Below are 22,205 nucleotides of genomic sequence, written 5' to 3' on the forward strand. Positions count from 1 at the left end.
ATTCATTTGCCTTGTGCGGCCCTTTGCAGAGGGGAAAGCATGGTCTTAAAATGTACTGGTTCCCAATTTCTTTAGAAGAGTAACTCAAAGCACAGGTTTTAGCTTATAAATCCCGTGTCGTTTGAAATCCTTGCTACTTGAAGACTGTCGTTTTCCTAAAAGCCCTCTGCACAGGGGGCACTCCTGGCAAGGGGATCATCTCTAGCCTCACTCTGCCTGCTAATCCACCAGATCCACGTTTGCACATGCAAGGGCCTGTCTCATCACTGAGCTTGCGTCAAAATGTTGAGATTCTTAACTGAATAGACATGTGTCGTGATTTAGCCCCAGCCAGCAACTAAGCACCACGCAGCCGCTCGCTCACTCCCCCGCCCCGGTGGGATGGGGGAAGAGAATCGGAGGAGTAAGAGTGAGAAACACTCCTGGGTTGAGATAAGAACAGTTTAATAAATGAAATAAAGTAAAACAGTAATGATAATAGTAACAGTATAATAATAATAATAACAATATACAAAGCAAGTGATGCACAATGCAATTGCCCACCACCCACTGACCAATACCCAGACAGTGCCCAAGCAGTGATTGCTGCTCCCTGGCCACGCCCCCCCCCCCCCCCAGTTTATATACTGAGCATGACGTCATATGGTATGGAATAGCCCTTTGGTCAGTTTGGATCAACTATTCTGGCTGTGCCCCCTCCCAGTTTCTTGTGTACCTGGCAGAGCATGGGAAGCTGAAAAGTCCTTGACTAGCATAAGCAGTACTTAGCAACAACTAAAAACATCAGTGTGTTATCAACATTCTTCTGGTACTAAATCCAAAACACAGCACTATGCCTGCTACTAGGAAGAAAATTAACTCTATCCCAGCTGAAACCAGGACAACATGGTCTGGCACCTTTCTGCACTCATTGCACCAGTTTGCAAACTAATTACATGTGTGTGCTAGAAGACTGTTTTTCATAGTTTCTTTATTAATTAATTTTAGTGTTGGATGGCCACCTGGCCAGCCAACTGCTTACCCACATCAGCATGATCAGCAATAACCTTCCTCTTCCCTAAATGCCTGCAGAATTCATTTAAAAACTTGGTGACCTGTCTTCGCACTTGTGGAGGGTAAAGCTTAGCCTCACAGACAGCAGTGCCACTAACTGCATCACACTGACTCACCAGTGTTTCAGCTCTTGTAGTTTTTTCAGTGCCAAATCAGCTGATTTGGCACTTTCTCCAATTAAACTTCCAAAATGGAAGCTCACTTAATGCCAGCTGTGGTTATTTCCTTTCCTAGGAGGCAGACATCCATTTCTAAAGTGACTAGACTGACACCACCAGCTTCATGCTCAGAGCCCACCCACACAGTGCGTCCATTGTTCACCCAGCCAGTGGAGGGCTGGATCTGCTGGTTGTGACTGCATGGAGCTGGACTCCGGCAGGCTACTGATGGGTGCAAGTCTCCTTAACACATCTCTCAGGCGCCACCCTTCATGCTTTGATGCCATCAAATGTACGAAATGGTCAGGTCTTTTGAATTTAGATTACAGAAAGCCATGGTTCAAGAAATGCAGGTTTCCTTGTCCACATCATAGTCTGGATTTCATTGCATCCATGAACCAGAAAAAGCTGTATATTTCTATGCCCCCATATTTCTATATTTCTATGGCCCCCATACTCCCTACCAGCTGAAGCTCTAACAGAAGAGATAGTCCCTACATGAATAAAGCATGCGTGAAGAACTGCAGAGTAGAAATAGGTAACACAACGTCAGGCAGAGTGCCATGAGTTTCTGCTCCAGTCTGGAAACATGGGAGTAGGCAAATGTTCCTGGAGGTATGAGTAGATCACAGGGTGACTGTGAGCCACAAATGTGATACAGGCAAATGCATTCTTCTGTGTCAGGCAAGATATTTCCATAGGAAAGGCAAGCATTGGGCAAACCCCTGGTGAGAACTCACCTGTACCACTATGGACAGTTCTCATTCCTCAGGTTCAAGAAAAATAAATTCTGTCTGGGATGAAGGTAAACAAAGACTAAGCAGTTGATTAGGGGCATGGAGGGCCTACAGAAGAAGATGACGACTTGAGGGAGCAAGACAAAGGCTGAGAGGGCTGCCATCACTTTCAAGAAAGGTATTGAGGATGAAGGCCAAAGGAGAAAAAGAATTATGGACATGCAAGGAAAAATATGGTAAAGAACACAAAACAATTCAGGACTTTTTTCCAAGAGGAAGACCTCCCCATGAACAGCATGTTCTCTACATCTCTGCAAAGTTCATGCAGAGGTAACCAAACCCCTTTCTTTCACCTCTGGTATCGCCACAACCAAATGAACGTGTACAGTATAAATGCCCTTCTTTACATAGTCTGAATGTACATACCAATTTTGGCACCAAATTACAAAATGGCAAGAATAGTACCTTCCTTACTCTTTCAGTACTCAAAATACTAAATCCTAAAGGAAAAAGAGATTTGCCAGGGTTTTAGGTAAGAGCTGAACATCTTCCCACAGAGTGAGGTAGGCAAATGGGATGGAGGGCTATAAGCTGTTCATGAGGGATAGGCAGGGCAGGAGAGGTGGAGGAGTTGCACTGTATGTAAGGGAGAGGTTTGACTGTATAGTCCTTACAGTTAGGGATGGTGTGGTTGAAAGCCAGTGGGTGAGGATCAGGGGGATGGAAGACAAAGTAGATATCCTGATGGGATCTTAAGGATTGGGGTTTACTGGACCAATCATGAAATTCATTTGACTCGAGAATGTACCTGTATGATTTGTTTAATCTTTGTGGCATGCACAATGAACAATATGATGAACTATATTCTTCCCGACTATATATAATTCAACTCATAAAAGCTCTGGATAAAACTCTACATTGTCATCATTAGTCTTTAATGCAGTAGTCTTGAAATCTCCCATATATGTGATATTGTTCCTTCTGTCTAGGCAGGCAATGTGGTGACAGGAGAGATGGTGGAAGAACTTATTCTTTCAGGAGCAGATATTATTAAAGTGGGTATTGGACCAGGTAAGTCAAATCCAGTAAAATAAGGGCGACTTATGGTAACGGTGGTGGGGGAGTTGTCCAGATGGAACCAGTGCATAATGCTGTTTGCTTGCCCATTAGGATGTAGTGGATCTACGCTCAGGTCAATAAAGTAACAGCGCCCTTGCATATAGTATGTTTAAGAAATACATGGGCAGGGTGCTAGTGTTTTGTACTGCAAAGTGTTACATATTGCTGTCTTCTGGCAGTGAAGATGACTTATTGGAAGCACTGAGTTGCCTGAGTTGCTGACATTATCAGTGATAATGTGTGTTGTGTTTAGGAACGCTTTTTCTAGCCTGCTGAAAAGAGGCTGAGTCATCCCACCTCAAAGGACACTGTGTTTAGGTATCCACTTCTATCAAGGACAGATAGGTTTCTAAATAGCTATATGATTTGCGTTCTGAGGCTGCCTATCTTGTCATTGTCTTCAAAGATGAAATGGCTTTAATTAAGTGTGAACTATGGATAACATTGCCTCTACCTGTTACTATTGCCTGGAAGCTATAATACTTACATTAATGCGCTTACATGTTACCAATCACTGTAACATTCCCATGGATAAATGGGAGGACTCTAAACTTCTTACAGTGTTTTTCCTACCTTCCCTTCCCTAACAGTGTTGTCTGGCATATACTGCCATATTGTCTTCCCTTTTTTCTTTCCCTCCCTTGTGCATTTGTTCAGGTGCTCCTTCCTCTTGCTATTTTCTTCATAGACTGCAGCTGGGGTCACTATGTGTGGGCTAGATTTAAACTGGCTAACACAAGTGCCACTGACAGTATAGCTGTGATCAGCCAGTGCAGTGCAGGCAAATTGTTTACTCTATAGTACCAAATAGTTACGGTTCATGAATGGATAATTTGAGCAGAGCAAATGATGTGATAAAGGTTGCAGTTGTGCCCGGGAAGACAGCAAACAACAATAAATACTGCAAAATACATGAAGAATAAACAACAGAGATGTCATGGTACAATTGTCACAGGCAAGTTCAGATATGAAAGAAGAAATATTATAGTTTGTAGCCTCAAAGTAGAAATAGTTAGGAGTAAATGCTGTGTAGCCCTCTCTGGAGATCTTCCTGAACAGATCTGTACAGGTTGACCACCCAAAACCACAAGTAACAAATGTTCCTCACAGAAGATCAGATCTTGAGGCTCTTTTGAGAAAATGGTCCATCCTGTGGAAAATGGCAGTGATTTATTATAAAGCATTACATATATTAGTACATACTCTGTGGATATCATTTTAAAACTAATTTTCTTCCTACTTTGCAGAAATACTTCTCAGTGTTTTCACCTTGTCAGTTCTTTAAAAGATCTTTGGAAACTTTTACTTTACTGGTAGCTTGAGTATACTTGGATATCAGCTCAGTGGAGGGAGTGAGATTTCACTGCATTTGTTTTAGAATCTGTTTTGAAATTCTTGTTATCATGCAGACCTTTATGGTCTGTATCCTAAATTATAAGACCTGGACTCACAAAAAGCAGTCCTCATTTTGACTTTTAATTTGGGGAGAAAAATAGAGAAAGTATTCCAAAAGATCTATAGCCATGTTACCATGTTGAACTATAATTGAAGTGGGTTTTTTATGTATATAACTTTATTTTTATATATACATATATACATGCACCATGTATGCATATATGTAATACAGTTTAGTAATCAGATATAATTAGTATATTTCCTGTAATATTACACTATACAGCTTTCTGATGTTTACTTATCTCAGTTTTTAAATGCTGTGTGCTGATTTTCTTATATTCCCAACTATTGTGATCAACCAAATATTTCTGTGTTAAGTATTAGGCAAAAGATGAGTTTCTCTCCCTTGTGGAAAATCTCCACAAAAAAGAAAATAAAATTTTCCCTGAGAATTATTTTTAAAAACATATGTAGGAAAGAGAGAGAAATATTTATTGGAAGAAATATTCAGGTGTTAAATGCTGCTGAATCTCACAGGTTGTAACTCTGGTTCTTTTGTCCCCCTTCAGGCACCTCAGTCAGATTTGCTTTCTCGTGATGCAGTAATTCCCTCACTGGGAAGCGTTACTGATGAGACCTAAACTGGAAATTTTGGCCCTGGAGAAAAAAGGGGGGATATTAGTCAGCTCAGTTACAGCTCCCATGAAATGGTATGATACCATTTCAAAACTCAAGTTCCTATGTATTCCTTTTTATCCATGAGAAGCCAACATTGGCAATTGAGACTTCTTGAGGGAAAAATAATACAGATAGAAACACATTTTTTCCACAAAAAAAAAAAGGAAACAAGCTGTATCTTTTCTGTCAGCCTAATGGGCTATGTTTTTTTCTTCTCATTCTCTTGTCTAGGTTCTGTGTGTACCACTCGGATTAAGACAGGGGTGGGCTATCCACAGCTAAGTGCTGTTATTGAGTGTGCAGACTCAGCACATGGCTTGAAAGGACATATCATCTCCGTAAGTAAATATCATCTACTTTCAGATTCCCACTGTGCAAACCGTTGTGGAATAGGAGAATCAAACTGTCCAGTACCCTGCATGTTAAAGGCTATCCTTCTGTCATCTCCAGTTGACCCCTATACTAGCTCCTAGGGTAGTCAGTTGAGATTAAATGTAAAGAAACCAACTCCCTCTAATGTTTAAAAGGACTTGGGCACTTCACTCCTGTTTGTGCATTTGGAAAGCTGCTTCTTGCTCCCTAAATGGAGTAAGCTTTATGTGAACAGAATTGGAAGCTTGATAGTGTTTTCACATTGAAGCAAACAGTAATTCCTACAAAAGATTTCTGAAAAATGAGTGAAATGTAAACATGGCTTTCCCCAGACAGCAGGACTGAGGGACAGGCAGGCAGCAGAGGGGAGTACAAGGTAAAACAGTACGAGCCCATCTGTGCCCTAGTGGCTGGATTGATTCAGATGGCATGCTCACAGAGCCCTCTGTGCATGCGTGTGAGCATTTCAGAGGTGGCTCTGTTGAGGACAGCTGGCACGTTCTCACAAAGCTCTGGGGAAATAATGAGCCTGTGGAGCAAAAAGAGCATGTATTTGTGTTGCCTGCTAATGGCAGCTTCCACTTTACCAGCAAGACCAGACTCACCTCATGTAGAAAAAGTAAATCTGTAAGCATGGCCTCAGACTGAGCTAGACTGCAGCCTAGAGCACCCAAAGGTCCTGTGTGCTTAGGCATGCCCAGCCCTGACTGTGTCAGGCTTGCACAGTCTCTGCAGGCTGTCTGTGAGGCAGCTGGTAATCAGGAAGGCATAGGGGCTCACATACCCACACAGCCACCCTCACAGCAAACAGCCTCCCTCTGCGGCCCTAGAAGAGACCACACACTGAATTTTAGATCTACTGCCAAGTGAAATCACTGGAAGACCCTGACTTGTTCCCCAACTAGACCCAGCTGTGACTAGTATCCATGTGAGGAAGGGAGTGTGTTGTGTTGTTGAGGAAGGAGGGGAGAGGGGAACAAACTGACTGTGGATGGGCAAAGGGCTTGACTGTATTTCTTGGAGCTGTGGATGTAACGGAGCAGGAAGACAAGTATGTGTTACAGTCAGATCTTGCTCTTTATTGTTAATGCATATGCATTCCCTCCTCTCCATGGCTCCCCTATATGAATTTTGCAGAAAAAAAGAAAAGCAGCCTGTGATTTTATGACTTGGGCAGTATTACAAATGTTTATGTCTATAGCAGAGGGCAGAACATGTGCAATAGAGCCTGAAAGACTGACTCATTACTATGAAGGCTGGATAACTATAGGTGTCATCCTAGCAGTGGTACTCAGAGGCCCATCCTAGTTTTGCAATAATAATTTTCTGCTAGCAACCCTCAGAAGAACGTTATTATACTGATTTTACAAGAAAACAGGAAGTCTGTATTTAGACTGTTGAAAAATTAGATGGCTCTGTACTATTCCTCCTTTCCTGCTTTGGGGATGGATCAGTTTCTGACCTGCTTAGGTCATGTTGTTGGCTTCAGTGAGCCCACACCTATCAACCCTCTAGCCATTACAGGGTGAGTGTAGGAGGGCAATTTAATACCTGTCTGCTACAATATCTGGGCCCAGAGAATTGCCTTCAGCTGTAACTGGGGTCTCTAACACCACTGCAACTCAACTCTGCCACTGAAGCTAAGGAGACTAAAGCAAGGGTGAGGATATTATGCCTGAATTCTGCAGCATTCGGATAGGTATTAGTGTATTTATTGGGGAAAGAAAAAGCTGGACTAAGTGATCATTGCCAGAGCTCTGGCAAGAGTATCACAAAAGAGGAGTATCCTCCTGAGGGAAAAACACCGTATGGAGGCAAGCCTAAATATATAATTGGGTCTAGTGGCAACAAGTATACATGGCATCCTTCAAGATGTCTCCCTACTGTCATTAGGTAGATTCAGGAAGGGGCACACCCTGCCTGAGCCAAAGGAGACCTCTACAGGCAGAGTATTACCGCAGCTATCTACATCAATTTGTCAGGAGAAAATATGCCCAGCAGTTTTCGTTATATTGATGTGGAAGTAGCAGGAAGGATGTGAAAAGATTCAAAGCCTACTAGCTATCTTCATGTAGATTATAGCTGATGGTGTGATATGGGTTAGTCCCTCGGGGCGCTTTCTTGCATCCACTTCTGTCTTGTCCAGTACCTTCATTGAATTGCTCATCTCTCTTCTTAACACTGTCTCAACTTAACATATGAAGGGAAAGAAGTCCCACTCATGGAATGAGAAAGTGACAGTGCTGAGCACAGTACAGGCACTGCAAGGAACACAGCACACTTGAAGCCCATTATTCAGTAGCTCTGCTAGGATGGCAGCACAAACTGGGATTTTAAATGTTTGTATTACTGAAGTGATCATGTATGATTTTTGGAGCTGATACATTGACAAAGAAGGTGACAATTTTTAGGCAAACATGATAGTCCAAGTGAACGCCTTAGTGTCTCTCTAGAAACATTTACACAGAGAAGGGGAGGTGAAATTGCACCAGTTACTTTCCTCTTGCTAAATTACCTTTAAGACTCAAAGCTCACCTCAGAAATGAATCTTTCATGACTCACTGAAAGAAGAGAGGAAACCCTGTCTAAGATACAGGCACTGTTTCTGTCCTGTGCTGTTTGCCTAGGAGCCAATAGTCTCAATTTTCATTCTCACTAAGCCATTGGCCTTAAGAAAGTGCAGCAGTGAGTTACAGTGGAGGGGCCATTTAGCAGGAGAGCTCCTTCAGAAACGCCCTACTTGAGATAAAGTTTCTGTTTCTTGTAGGTCAGAGAACTACTCTGCTGGATAGAGAGGCAGTCACGTATTCTAGTAAGCCAGCAATGTGGGGAATGGAAAGCAGCCTTGCATGTGTCCTCTCTCATTTGGCTATCATTTGATAGAGAACCCTATTTCTCCTTCACCCTGCCTGGGTGATGGGCCACCAGCATTCAGTGAAGAGGATGACTAAGGAGTTTTTCACCCAGCTACTGCCATATCATCTCTTCCTCCACATAGAACACTTTCCACACAGAAATATGCCCAGCATATGTAGTTCAGAAAAAGCACCATATTTATTGTTTCTACTGCTGTATATGCCACATAGTTTATCTATCTTCTGCATAATAAATAGCTATCTGTTTGCTGATACTGTAGGAAGGGCTGGTTATACAGTTTATTATAAAGGTTGCTTGAGACATATAAATCATAGTTATAAACTTATAATAAGTTGCATATAATATTAAATATTCAACCAGTTCATACTGGTTTTCCATACTGTGTTTCTTTTCCTCAGGCTAAATTTTGTTGCTGTAAAATGGTTTATCTGTTCAGAGAACAAGACTGAGGAAAATAACATTATTTTAGCCACATTAAAATAATTCTGTGGACTGGAAAGCCGTTTTCCCCTCTCCTTCAGTTTAGCACACAGGTGTCTCAGAATCATGCCCTTTACAAGCCCCATGGCCACCCTTTCCAGTAGGGTTACTTCAGAATAATGCCAGTTCTCCTGAATTCACAGGGGAATTTGTACAGATACATTTCCCCAGGGCTCTGAGGTAGAGGCTGAGCCTGCAACAAGCTCCGTGACTGAAGCCCGGCAGTTCTACAAGTCATTTTGAGTCCAGAGCCAGGCTCCTGTTAGGACGAGCTGAACTGCAAGGGAAGGCTTCCCAGACAATGCAGGAGCACAGTCTTATCTTCTAAACAGAGTGCTTGATTTTTCATATGGAATGAAGTTGTTTAATGCATATAGCTTTATTATATAGCATCTTCTGGCATAACTGCTTAGTATGTCCCCTTTTTGTTTCCCTTTCTGTGAATCATTAAATTTACCTGCTTTTGTGAAGTAAGTGGAGACATCTACAGATAAAGAAGTGCTGTGAATCATCATCATTGGTTCCTTTTATCTTAAATGGTAACTCATGAGCTTTTGGGAAAGTCTCTTAATCTGCTCAGCATTTTGTAATTTGATGACATTCACAGTGCTATTTGTTGAAGCTGAAGATTAATGATTACACATTAAGGCCCCCATCCCCATGGTACTTTGAAAGCATAAAGCCTCCATCCCTGCCACTACTGGGTTAATTATAAAAATCAGACACTGAGCCACCCAACAAGAACAGACTGAAACCCATCTACCAGAGAGCATTCATAGCCAGCCTGTCTCAGTCAGACAGTAAGTCAAGCAAATTCCTGACACTATGCTTTGAAGATTATTAGACCCCTCTTTCTACCTCAGCTTTTCCTCCCCTGACACACGCACACACACTCACACCCTCCTCCAGGCTCTGACAGATTTGTCAGAGGGAAAGAATTGCACAAGCAGAGCCCTTAACAGGAGAGAGAGATTCAGCTGTCAGCCCAGCACTCCTTTCTGGAGCCGACAGCAAGAGTGTATAGCTCAACAAAAGGCATAATGTGCTGGAGGTTATCAGCAAATGGAATAAAAACCTTTAAAGTTCTACTAGGCGCTGCTTGCAGTGGGATGCCCTTTGAAAAGCCACTCACTTTCGGATCCACCTGCTCAGTTTGTGTCTGAATCCTTTTCTGTGCTCAGAAAGGTTCTAACGCTCAGCCCCACTGCTAGCTACCCGTGAAAGCTGGCTCTAAAATGGCTGATGGTGGGGGTGTATGGCTGTGCTCAGCCGCAGGTCATACACAGGCATGCATTTCTGCCAACAGGGAGGTGAAACAAAATGAAGTAACCATACAGTCTGGGGAGTAGCTTCAAAAGCAGGAAAGCTGTCGGCAGTCTGCAACAGACCCTGGTCATCAAAGGGATGGGGAGCCCTCTTGGTACAATGAATGTGTAGAGTAGAAGGATCTTTCATTTGATGCTCAGACCTTTACAAAACCTAAAGAACCATACCAAGTTATGAGCTCTGCTATGTGCCATTCCTTTTTTACAGCTCTATCACACCTACATAACCTCCCTCCCCTCAACCGAAACCCCCTCATCAGCCACTTCTTTGCTCTGCACTGAAACTGAAACACACAGGTCTAAAATGCTACAGATCTCCAAGTGCTGTTGTTTCGTTATCAAACCCATAGCAAATGGTGAGGAGTATGATGAGAGGTTCATTTTCATTTACCAAAGATTAGATTACCCAGTTTGCTTAGAGATTATCAGATCAAAATCCAACATAGCTGGTGGTATATTTCCTCACCCCTCCCACTGTGACCTTTTAACGTATTGTAAACTGCTGAGAAAGTTGTTTTAAATGTCTTTGGTGGTTTAAGGTAGGGGTTTGTGGTACCTCTGCATTACACAGCCTTTCATTAAAATGGCAGGGAATGATTCAGATCATCAGAGGAGGTTTTGTTTTACAGTTTCTGGGATTTAGGAAATTGCAGTCAGGAATTTGCATTGCTGCTGTTACCAGTTGTGTTAGCATAGACTATACGGTCGAGTAAATGAGCCCAAAGAAGGAAAGCATTAGAAAGGATAATATGGATTCCCTAAAAACTCATCCAAGATGATGTATACCAATGGTGTGCATGCAGTCAGCTCTTGACACGCTGTTCCTGAGCGGGGGCCTTTGTGCTGCAGGTCGCAGAGCGCCAGTGCTCGCTGGGTCACTGAGTGAGCTCCCTGCCACTCACTGTCGTCTTTTCTTTATGCAGGATGGAGGATGCAGCTGCCCAGGAGATGTCGCCAAAGCGTTTGGTAAGGACAATGTGTAGTGCCACCCCTTGTACCCCGCCTAGCTCCAGCACTGTCAGCAGTGCTGCAGGAGTCAGTTTGACCCTGAACATGTAATCAGCAATAGGTTACATTCGTCCCTGTGGGTGATTCCAGTGAAATTAATACACCAGACATGAATTTGCTCTTTGGACCAGACAGTCCAAATTCTGCAGCGCAAAACACAGAGCGGTCGAAGTCCTATTTAGAAACTGTCTGCCAGGTGTGCATGGGCTACAGCCACTGGGACAGTAATACAAAGAAAACCGATACGGGTTTCTTTGGAGCAGGGTTCAAAGATGCCTGTAACATTGCCAGATCTGGCTGACCTGGGCCTTGAATGGACAAAGAGATGGTGGAATGTGTGTTGGACAGAAGAACAAAAAGGCAGGCCAGATCTCTGGAGATGTTCTTGGGATCAGCTGTCCAGTTGAAGAGATGAGATGTTATTTATACTGTATCCCCTAGAGCTGAGCAGATGTCTAGAACATCTAAGTTAATAATTAACAGATTTTGCTCTTCTGCCAATAGCTTCAGTGAATTGCACCAGCTCTTGCTGATAGAATAGAAAATTTAATCTGTGAGTATTTTCTGTTGGGCATGAAAGTTACATTGGTGGGGAGGGGGTGTCAAGGTCAGGATTGTCACTTAGCCATAACCTTGTTGCAGTGGCATATGTGAACCAGGCACATGTGAATGCATCCTGGGCTGACAGGACATTTAAAGACACTCCCCCATCCCCCAAAATGCCAGACCCTTTGGAGATGTCACAGTGGGGTAATACCTGGAATACAGTGGGACAGCACAGTTTCTGATTGGGATTTTAGGGTGGTACAATACAAGAGATAGCACATTATGATACAGTATGTCTGCTTGGCAGGAAGCTTTGCAAGTATGGAAAGCAGGGGCAGGCCTAAACTCAGATTACAGACCTGCCAAGAAAAACTCTGGGCCTCCTGGAAAGGTTGAAACCAAAATCTGTCTTCTAAGTTTGCAGACAGCTCCTGTTTTTAGACAGGTCAGATGACAGGGAAGACTTAATTAAAGAATGTTAAGCACAGCCGTGGAGTGATTGCTACCAGCAAGGAATCTGCTCAGTCACAGGATTTCACATTGCCTTTGTGTTACCCAGTGGTTGATGTGATGTAGGGAACAGATACTTCCTTCCAGTTGGGTGATTCTGGCATAGCGGAACAGTGGCATCCACCCTCTTTGATAACAAGATTGTATTAAGAAACCACCCAACTTCTCAGCCCAGCCCACTCTGACATCATGCTGCCTGCAGTGAGGCCTTTGTTCTGCCTGGCTTTCTCTGGCTCCACAGCTTGCCCAGTTCTTGCTGGCGTTGTTGTCAGTAGCTTGCGAACTGAGATTGCGACCTCACTGCATTCCCAGCTGCCGGCACAGAAACCTGGCCCGTGGAAAAGGTCTTTCTTCAACAAGAGCATTTCCAGAAGTTAGAACAACAGGAAGCAACTGCAGAGTGTTTAAAATGTTTTCCTTTGTGATGTTTATAGCAAGTCTGAAGGGTCCTTGTAGTCTCTTCGGGCTAACTGAACAGCAACTTGCTTGAAACCTGTGAAAGGGCAGATTCTGGCCTTGCTGATTGTCAGGAGGTGCTGAGATTGACAGTGGTACGTGTTCGAAGGCTACCATGGGTTGTCCCTGGGGTAGACGGAGGAGCATCAGAAAGCTGAGATTATACAGGCAGTAGTTCTACTCTGACAGTAGGCCAGACAGATGAGTCTGACCTGTGTGCCACAGGTACAGGACTGGAACTCATAGAGATTACCCTGAGGCAATAAACTTACCATAATCTGGTTATGTATAATTGAGAAAGACACACTGTGGACATCTGACTAGCTGGAGCTGGGTGTGTATTTGTCAAAGGTGGATGGCAAAATAAGCTTCTAGATAACGTTATTACTATCAGTGTTTATTGAATGCTATTGAGGTGATTGACTATGTGAGCCAATCCATGCCCAGCATTTGCAAGCCAAAGCTTTGACACTGATACTGAATTGTCTAGCACAGACCTCTGTGCTTGCTGAGAGCCTCTTGGCGGGGAAGAGTTACATAAATACATTGGAGAGCAGAGACCGGGTGATAAAACACACAGATGTACAATTTCACCTGGGGATGGAGGCCTGGACAAAGCATGGACAAGAGACCCAAAGAGGACTTTGGTTAAAGTAATTATACTATCTCTTTTTGGTGGATCATTGTAAAGTCTTCATGAAAGGGATGTTGAGGTGTTCATTATAAAACAGTGACAAAACAGCCATTCGAATAATAAAAAAGTGTGAGGGAGTCCCAGATGTGAAGACTAGCCATGACAAATGGCTAAAGAGGAGGCAACTTCATGGGAACAGGAGGAGGAGAGTGGGTGGAGTGCAAGTGAAGAATTGTGAAGAACCATGAAGAAGGTGCTGAGAAGCTTTACAAGTGGAAGGTGACACCATTGCCTGATGTCAGGAGTCAGAGGCAGACTGGGCATTTTGACAGAGGGGAAACAAGGTAGAAGCCCATTTGTAAAGGCAAGGAACAGAGAAGCATTGAAGGTGGGGGACAAAAGTGCCAGAAGTCACAGATACTTTGGGAGAGACTGCTGGAATTCTGGAACTGTTGGATGGGAACCTGGTATGGACTTGGTAAACTGAAGATGTCGCTGCCATCTGGGTATTGGAGATGATAATGGAAAAGGTGTAGGTTGATCAGGAAGAAAAGAGGTGTTTTGATGCAGGAATGAGAGAAAGCATGAAAGAACTTTGTGTTGGGCTCTCAGAAGGTTCACATAACTGCACCCTTAGAAAGGCTGATAACATGAACACATTCTCAGAATGCCCCAGGGAGGCACTACTATCTCCTTTTTTAAAGATGAGAAGTCAAAGCACAGTAATACTAAGTTCAATTGCCTGAGGTCACATATGTTTTTGTGACACAGCCAGGAACAGAATGTGCCTTTTGAATCCTACGCCAGCATCTTTAACACAATACTGCTGTTCCTTACAGCAGTGGTGAGAAGAGATACAGGAGCAGGGAAGGAAAAGGAAGGAAAAATCATGTGGAGAAGTCAACTGGGGACATATACTGATTCCAAAATATACCTCGCAGATCGTACTGGCTGTTTTTTCCCTGTTTTCAATAGCTGTGTGTGTATACCTACTGTTGCAAAGGCTTACTGGCTCAGCTGAAGCACAGGTGAATGTTGATTCCAGGGCCAGCTGTGATCCAGGCAAACTTACACTGCATCTGCCTGGAGGGCTGCCCAGGCTACAAATCCAGGCTAACTCCAGCTGAATTTGAGCAGAGCCAATCTGGTTATCAGTAACTTGTATTATCAGGCATACAAAAGACATCTGAGGGACTCCATCCAGCTCCAGCAGAACTGTGTAAGTGCTGCAAGATTGGGCTGGCATTAGCACACATATGCTGTAATGGCTTGAAAAAGAAGGCACTGTGAAATGTGAATGAGCAGAATCAGCTCAGATACAGTGTAGGCCTCACGGGGGAGGTCAGTGCATTGAAGTGGCGTTGTGTAGCAACAGGATGAGTCTAGCAAACTCTGGGTGTGCTACTGGGATGCTTGTATGCAACATACCCCATCACATCCTGTATTATCTAGGGGTTTGTTGCCACGTGTTCCCAGTCCCCCACAACCTAAAATAATGGCACACTGGCATGCTGTCTGCTGTACTTGAAAATGAAGGACTGCAGCTGGGTGTTGCAAACATCACCAGTGTTTCTGGTCATAAGTAAAGAAAGACCATGCTAAAACATACAGCCTCCTGGTTGGATGTTAACTGGTAGAAAAGTCGTGGAACAGACTCGAAACTTTCAGACATCTTTGCAACACTGAAGCAGGGTGGAAAGTTCTGGAGAGCATTGGAAAAGTGTATTTAAATGGACTTGTCATTCCTGGAGCTGCAGGGCAGTAAGCATGTGTCTTTCCAGTGTTTAGACGTGCTGCGTCTGCTGTAACATAGCTCCTATCTTCTGGAAGAGCTTGATGAATTATGTTGTAGTTTGCAAAAGTTACTCAATTTGGATGAGTTTCAATCCTATAATTCAAACATACTTGCTTTCCTCCCAAAATACGCTGTCAAAAATAATAGATACTTAAGTGCACAGGAACCAAAATTCTGTGATTCTGAAGTGTAGATTTCATGTGATTGTTTTGCATTAATAATTTGGAAACTGTGAGACCCACAACCAGAGACAGGACTAGAATTGGGGATCAGGGTATTGACAAGGCAAAGAGTCAAGATTGTCCTTTGGCAGGCCTATGACTTGTTTAAATGCCCTCTTTGAAACCTTGACACCAACTCCATCCCTCCTTCCTCGTGGTGTTTTCTTCCACCCATGAAGAAGACATCAACTAGATTTCCCAGGGTACTTATTTTTTGAAAAGGTGGAGCAAGATTGTGCCAGATAATAACAGGAGCTCCCCACCAGTAATTGAGAATGTCTTAAAGGATGAGCATTCCCTTTGTTTTTGGCAGGTTAATAGTAATATCAGACATGAATCAAACTGAGGCTTTAAAACTCAGCCATCTGAAACAAGAGAGCTCAGGAAAAATCTGCCAGGTAGCTGGCATGATAGGACACCTGAATGAGTGCCTGGCTGTAAATATTGCTTGTGATGTGCTCAGCAGTTTTGCACAAGCCTCATTTTTAATATCCCTTTACCACGGACATACTGTTCCTTTCAAACAACAACCAGGCAGAGGGAGGTGAGGTCAGCAGAGTAGTTGGGTGCTCTGCTCCCAGGCATTGCTGCTAGGTCTGCTCTTTGGCAAAGGGGTGGAGGGAAGGAACTGGCTTTTATAAATCAGTGCACACTCCACAGTTGTCATGTATTCAAAGATCAAAATATTCCCAAATTCAGGTTTGTCTACAGAGCTTTTAAACAGATGGCAGAAGCTGAGCAGACTTGATAATTATTTCACTTACTTTTCAGATTTCAAGGTCAAGTTTGGATAGTGACAGAGATCAGAACAGATCCTAGTGCCAGACTTACCTAGCCTGGGATCTCCCCAGAGTTCGGACATGTTCATAACAGGGTGGGGTTAGTTCAGGCTCATCTGCTTTCTATGCAGTGAGGTTTATAGCCCTGTTCTTTTGCCAGTTCTGGGAAGAAGCTGGGCAGAGGGGAGGCCTGTTCTGACACATACACATTGAAGAAGCAGAGAGTCTGAACAGGAGAATGCTTTGTTTCAGGGATGGGTCACCACAGGCTCATAAAAGAGTAAGCGTCAAACTTTTCTAAGCAAGACTAGATATGCCAAAATATCACAGGAGGAGCTGCTGGTGGAATACTTCCAGCCCAGCTGGAAATATTGGAAATCACAGTAGAAAATCAAGAGTGATTCCAAAAACCTTCTTCCTGATCTTACTCCCAGTGGAATTGATTTCATGATTTGCAAAGCCAGGGGAGGTGGACAGACTGAACAGGCATGACTGAGTATTCAGTATTGTTATTCAGTATCTGGAACATATTTAGGAGGTGTAGCTATGGGTTAGACCTCCTTTGTGGAGCATGCCGAGAAACACAGAACCCGGGGTGGTGGTCCTTGGCCCAGAGTTTTTAAACAACAGGAACCAAATGCAGACCCATCCAGATCTCTTTGACAAGGGATCACCCAGACCTACACTGAACACATATGGCTGATGGACTTGAAAAATCCATCATTTCATTAAAAAAATCTGCTTGTTTTATGTCGGTGTTGGGAGGAGTACACTACTTTCATGAGTATGCCTTCCTTTGGGGTACATTCCCACGCACAGCTCGTAGCCTAGGAAGGTCTTGAAGTAGGAGCTGTCCTCTTGCCTGTACAGCATGGAGCAACAGGTCCCAGCCCTGTGATTAGGGCTTCTGAGCGCTGCAGTCACAGTAGTAGTTAATAAGGAACTGTGCTCAGATACTATTATGAAGTAAAGGGTTAAAACCGAATTTGAAAATAAAGAGTGTGGGGTGGAGTCGAATAATCTGTATCTTTGTCATCACAAGAGAAAATTATTCTTTCCATTTAAAATACAGAGAAATAGAATTCAGCATGTGTCAGTTGTTCAGTAAAGCATTTCTTCCAAGTTTGCTGCATCTATTACAGGAGGGGACTCTGTACCAAACTGTTTAGCGCTGGCTATTGTTTTTGGAGGCCACTGTGTTCTTGCTTTGTCTTTCACCCTCCTCTCCCTTCCCTGCTTTCTTACGTGTCACTTTGCTGATCATAGGAGCCGGTGCTGATTTTGTCATGCTTGGAGGAATGTTTGCAGGCCATGACCAGTGTGCTGGAGAGATTATGGAAAAGAATGGCAAGAAGGTGAAACTCTTCTATGGAATGAGTTCTGATACAGCCATGAAGAAGCATGCAGGAGGGGTTGCTGAATACAGGTATGAATTCCACACAGGAGCAATTGCAGTGAGCCAGCCACCCAGTAACTTCTGGAGTGGAATTGTGCAAAAGGCATCTGTTGGAAACAGGCCCATGCCTCTATTCCCATTTAGGAAGCTGTTACCAACACTTACGGCAGCAGATCTGAGGGAGGGATGACATCAAGGGGGAGACAGGGAGAAGGAGCTGGGGGTGGCTAGCTGAGAGCAACCATGTTCACTCGATTGCAGCCAGTGCAGTGTGCTGTCACTGCAGCACTAGCTGCGTGGTCCGGGAAGTTATTAAGCACTGTTCTGACTTAACGGGTCTCTCGGGATGCGTAAGAATTAAATGCTGGAGCATTGCATACCAGGCTGCAGTTTCTGGCCCTCTGCTTGTCCAGGTTGGGTGTCCTGTTGGTGTATGGGTTCCCGGCTGGCCCACATGCTCCCTTCTGTTTGCAAAAAGTGGATGCCTGGTGAATTGGCAAAGCTCAGCTGGGGTTTCTTCAGTATAGAGTTGAGTTACAGCTGTAACACTAATGAGGGCCCAGGACCTCCAAAGCACTCTCAGTCACAGGCAGTACCCCAGGACTCCCTCCTGCATTTGTTGGGCAGTTGTCTTAGGCAGCAGAATCCTGCTGTACAGAGTTTGCACCCCTTTTTGGGTAACAGAGCACCAGAACAGCCCCAAATCATGCAGCATGTGGGAGCTTGGGCTTTGAGCTAAAATCCTCAGTGGGGAGGAAAGGGAGACAGGCTTTGCAAAGGAATCTCTTGTCCATTGGTATTTTATTCTGGAAAGTACTGAGAATTTTGACTTTTTGAAAAAGCAGGTAACTCCAGAAAACCTCTGTGTCTTTTCTCTTATGAGTGGCAGGTATAGTCACTGCCCTTAGACAACATGGCTCTTGCATACTTTGTTAGAGAATGTTTCCTGTCTTACAGTATACACTGGTTTATTGAGGGGTCCCTTTTGATTCTCCTCTTCTGGGGTAGATTCAGACTCTGGTCCCATCTGGTAAACTGCTGTTTGTAAAAGTCTCAGAGCCAGTGACCTTACCTACTGTTCCAGACATTCAGGATTGATGGGTTGTGTTGGCCTTGTCTGCTACAACTACTCGAGCATGGGGGTTTTTCTCAATGTGTCCAGCTGCTGCCATGGGTAAGAGTTGTGAAGGTGACAGTGCAGAATGTAAAGCAGAATGGGATCCACAAAACAAAACAGAATTCACACTTTTGACACGGAGACATGCTGATAGGACCACAACAATCCCGGACATCATGATAGATAGAAAGCATCTTTGATCCTCCTGTCCTCCACCCCAACATTGGCTCTTGTGATGGTTTTAGTCTGCCACTTCTGAAAAGTTGAAATGCACCATAAAAATGTGCAGTAGTTCACCTAGCACTTTATAAAGCGGTAAGACACAGCCTACTTCAGAGCATTTACACCTGTCAGCTTTGGCCTAAATCACAGAACCATAGAATAGTTTGGGTTGGAAGGGACCTTTAAAGGTCATCTAGTCCAACCCCCCTGCAGTGAGCAGGGACAGCTTTAACTAGATCAGCTTGCTCAGAGCCCCATCCAACCTGACCTTGAATGTTTCCAGGGATGGGGCATCTAGCACCTCTCTGGGCAACCTGTTCCAGTGTTTCACCACCCTCATTGTAAAAAATTTCTTTCTTATATCTAGTCTGAATCTACCCTTTTTTAATTTAAAACCATTACCCCTTGTTCTATTGTAATAGGTCCTGCTAAAAAGTTTGTCCCCATCTTTCTTATAGGCCCCCTTTAAGTATTGAAAGGCCTCAATAAGGTCTCTCCGGAGCCTTCTTTTCTCCAGGCAGAACAACCCCAACTCTCTCAGCCTTTCCTCATAGGAGAGGTGCTCCATCCCTCTGATCATCTTTGTTGCCCTCCTCTGGACCCACTCCAACAGGTCCATGTCTTTCCTGTGCTGAGGGCTCCAGAGCTGGACGCAGTACTCCAGGTGGGGTCTCACCAGAGCAGAGGGGCAGAATCACCTCCCTCGACCTGCTGGCCATGCTGCTTTTGATGCAGCCCAGGATACGGTTGGCTTTCTGGGCTGCAAGTGCACATTGCCGGCTCATGTCCAGCTTTTCATCTACCAGTACCCCCAAGTCCTTCTCTGCGGGGCTGCTCTCAATCCCTTCATCCCCCAGCCTGTATGGATATGGGGGGTTGCCCTGATCCAGGTACAGGGCCTTGCACTTGGCCTTGTTGAACCTCATAAGGTTCATGTGGGCCCACTTCTTGAGCTTGTCTAGGTCCCTCTGGATGGCATCCTGTCCCTCAGGCGTGTCAACTGCACCACTCAGCTTGGTGTCATCTGTAAACTTGCTGAGGGTGCGCTCAATCCCGCTGTCTGTCATTGATGAAGATACTAAATTATTGTGACCTCCTAGATTGCAATAATAATGGAGACTAAGGAGAGCTAGTGGTAGACATCGTGCAGGAGAGATCTGGAGGCAAATTAAGTCATTAGCTTTGCTGGTCTGGTAGAAAACCCAGGCTTATTAAGAGAAGCCTATGTGAAAATGGGGAAATAGGGAGCTTGTGGACACTGCACTTATCTGATAGTCTCTGCCTACTAGACACAGTCTGGTTCAGTACTGCTTTCCGAGGAAGACTTCTGAAGAGAAGAAAATCAGCTGGACATAGGGATGAGAGATGATAGTAAAGAATTTTTCAAGGGCAAAAAAGCTTGCGATGAGTTTTGGCAAGTTCCAAGGGCATTTGTTTTTGCAGGGAAAAAAAGGTATTTTTTAACAAGCAGAAATATACAATGAATACTGTAGTTTGAGGAGAACATGTATATCCTGGCAGATTTTTAAAGCAAGGATTTTTCTGCATCTAATAGGATGAGAAGGGGACAGGGATACCTTTACCTTCTGCCTGAGGAGGACGCACATGTCTTTCTTGAGTGGAGTGTACCCTTCCTACTTTACCTGAGCCTATGTACCTCTTTCTGGAGCTCAGATCAGAAGCTAGTGAGCAATGTGCAAGGGATTTTTTTAATCTCTCATGGGGCTGCAGCTGTACCAGTTAAAAGCACAGCAATCTGCAGGATATCTGGCTACACTGAGGACAGCCAGTGGATTGCTTAGGGGAGCAACCCATGTGACTTGCTTTCCACCTGGCTGACCGGCAAGGCTCTTTTGGCACTGTAGGTTCAGTGTGCTTTTGCCTTCAAGCACAACTGTTTATTTGCAGAAGAAAGAGCTGCACAAGAGTCCATGTACATCTGAGACAAGCTGAAATGATGCATCAGAAAGATGTGCTGCATACCTCTGGGCTTTGATGCACTCTGGGTTCATATGCCAGTTCCCAGAAGTAGCGTACAGTTTGGGGGCTTTTGTTGTCCCCCAGCGAATCTGCTTGTCATCAAAGCCTCTGAACAAATGGTCTGAGTGGACAGCATTAGTAATTATCTCATCATTTAAACGTGGCAGCTGCCAGTTACACAGAGGTGCTGGCAACCTTTTATCTGAACCATGATAACTTGCTGTCCTTTGCTGCCCTGTGCTTGTGTCAGATGGAGTGTGGGAAAGGCCTGATGCTGGTCAGGCATGTAGTTAATGGCAGCTCCCTGCGAGATCACAGAGCAGCCCAAGCATGCTGCATGGATCTCAGTGCAGCATAGTCATTTAGGGCCTGGCCACCACAGAACTGTTAAAGTTGCAGGAAAAGTTTGAGAAAGCTTGCTGTACCAATGGGCCAGAGGACTAAGGCAGCTGTTAAATTCTGCTCCACCTAGTTAGGTGTGCGTGTGATCTGGCAACAAAATTTATCGCCAGCAGGAGAATTACTTGACACTGGTCCCTCTTAAAAATGAGAGAAAGTGCAGGTATTATGTCTCGTAGAAGTAAAGGATGTACAGAAAGGCACTGTATTTGGCTCAGTCTAGATAGACCCTTTCAATTCCTTATGGGCAATACTACACAAATTCTGCTTGATCCATAGCTGCATTTTGATTTACAGCCTGATTTTAGAGTCGCCTTGGGATCAAGTGCTGAAACCTTCTCAGCAACAAGGGAGCGGAAGCACAAACTGAAATTTTTAGTCCCTGTTGAGATACTGCCTTTTTGTGCCACTAATAGGTAACATAGAAGGAGTCCCCAGTCTACTGCTAGCTACAACAGCTCCAAACATTAAATCTGTAAGCCTTGTCTGTTAACTGTGAAGAGGCTGATTCTCATCTTGTTCACATTGCAGCCACGAATCAGAGCTGGCTATCCATACCAGCCTTGGTCTTGGTCTTGCTTGGCCTGTGCCAGCATGATGAGTGTCACTGTGGTTTAACAGCAACAGTTACTTATCCAGCACCGTAAATGTGCTGGGTGTTGAAGGGATGATTGGAAACAGGGCAAGGCTTTGCTTTGTATTACTCCTGTAGGAAGAGTTACAGGAAGTTTAGTCACTTACTAGTTTAGCATATGGCAAACTTGAACCAAAAGGGTTCTGACTCAGCTTTTTAAATGATGTATACCCCAAACAGATCAAGTCAGTGGGGCTTCTTTATATGCATTTAAAAAGCTCAGCTGTAAGTCTGTATCAGTGACCCCAATAAGCTGTTCTGTCTTTAAAAGAGCCTGAGCACTCACAATGTTTTATTCAAGCAGTGGGGAGCTC

At 44.1% G+C, this 22,205-nt stretch overlaps 1 protein-coding gene across 2 annotated transcripts in view; it reads left to right on the forward strand.

The window, feature by feature from the left end:
- The window catches only part of GMPR (guanosine monophosphate reductase), a 44,095-nt gene that overhangs the window by 15,603 nt on the left and 6,287 nt on the right, over positions 1-22,205 (forward strand). For both annotated transcript variants that reach the window (XM_075704876.1, XM_075704877.1), the window contains 4 exons: positions 2,938-3,019; positions 5,372-5,478; positions 11,118-11,160; positions 17,410-17,569. In XM_075704876.1, coding sequence (XP_075560991.1) covers positions 2,938-3,019; positions 5,372-5,478; positions 11,118-11,160; positions 17,410-17,569 — 392 coding nt within the window. The remainder of the gene's footprint in view (positions 1-2,937; positions 3,020-5,371; positions 5,479-11,117; positions 11,161-17,409; positions 17,570-22,205) is intronic.

This window comes from Pelecanus crispus, chromosome 2 (assembly GCF_030463565.1).
Source record: "Pelecanus crispus isolate bPelCri1 chromosome 2, bPelCri1.pri, whole genome shotgun sequence".
Lineage (NCBI taxonomy): Eukaryota > Metazoa > Chordata > Aves > Pelecaniformes > Pelecanidae > Pelecanus > Pelecanus crispus.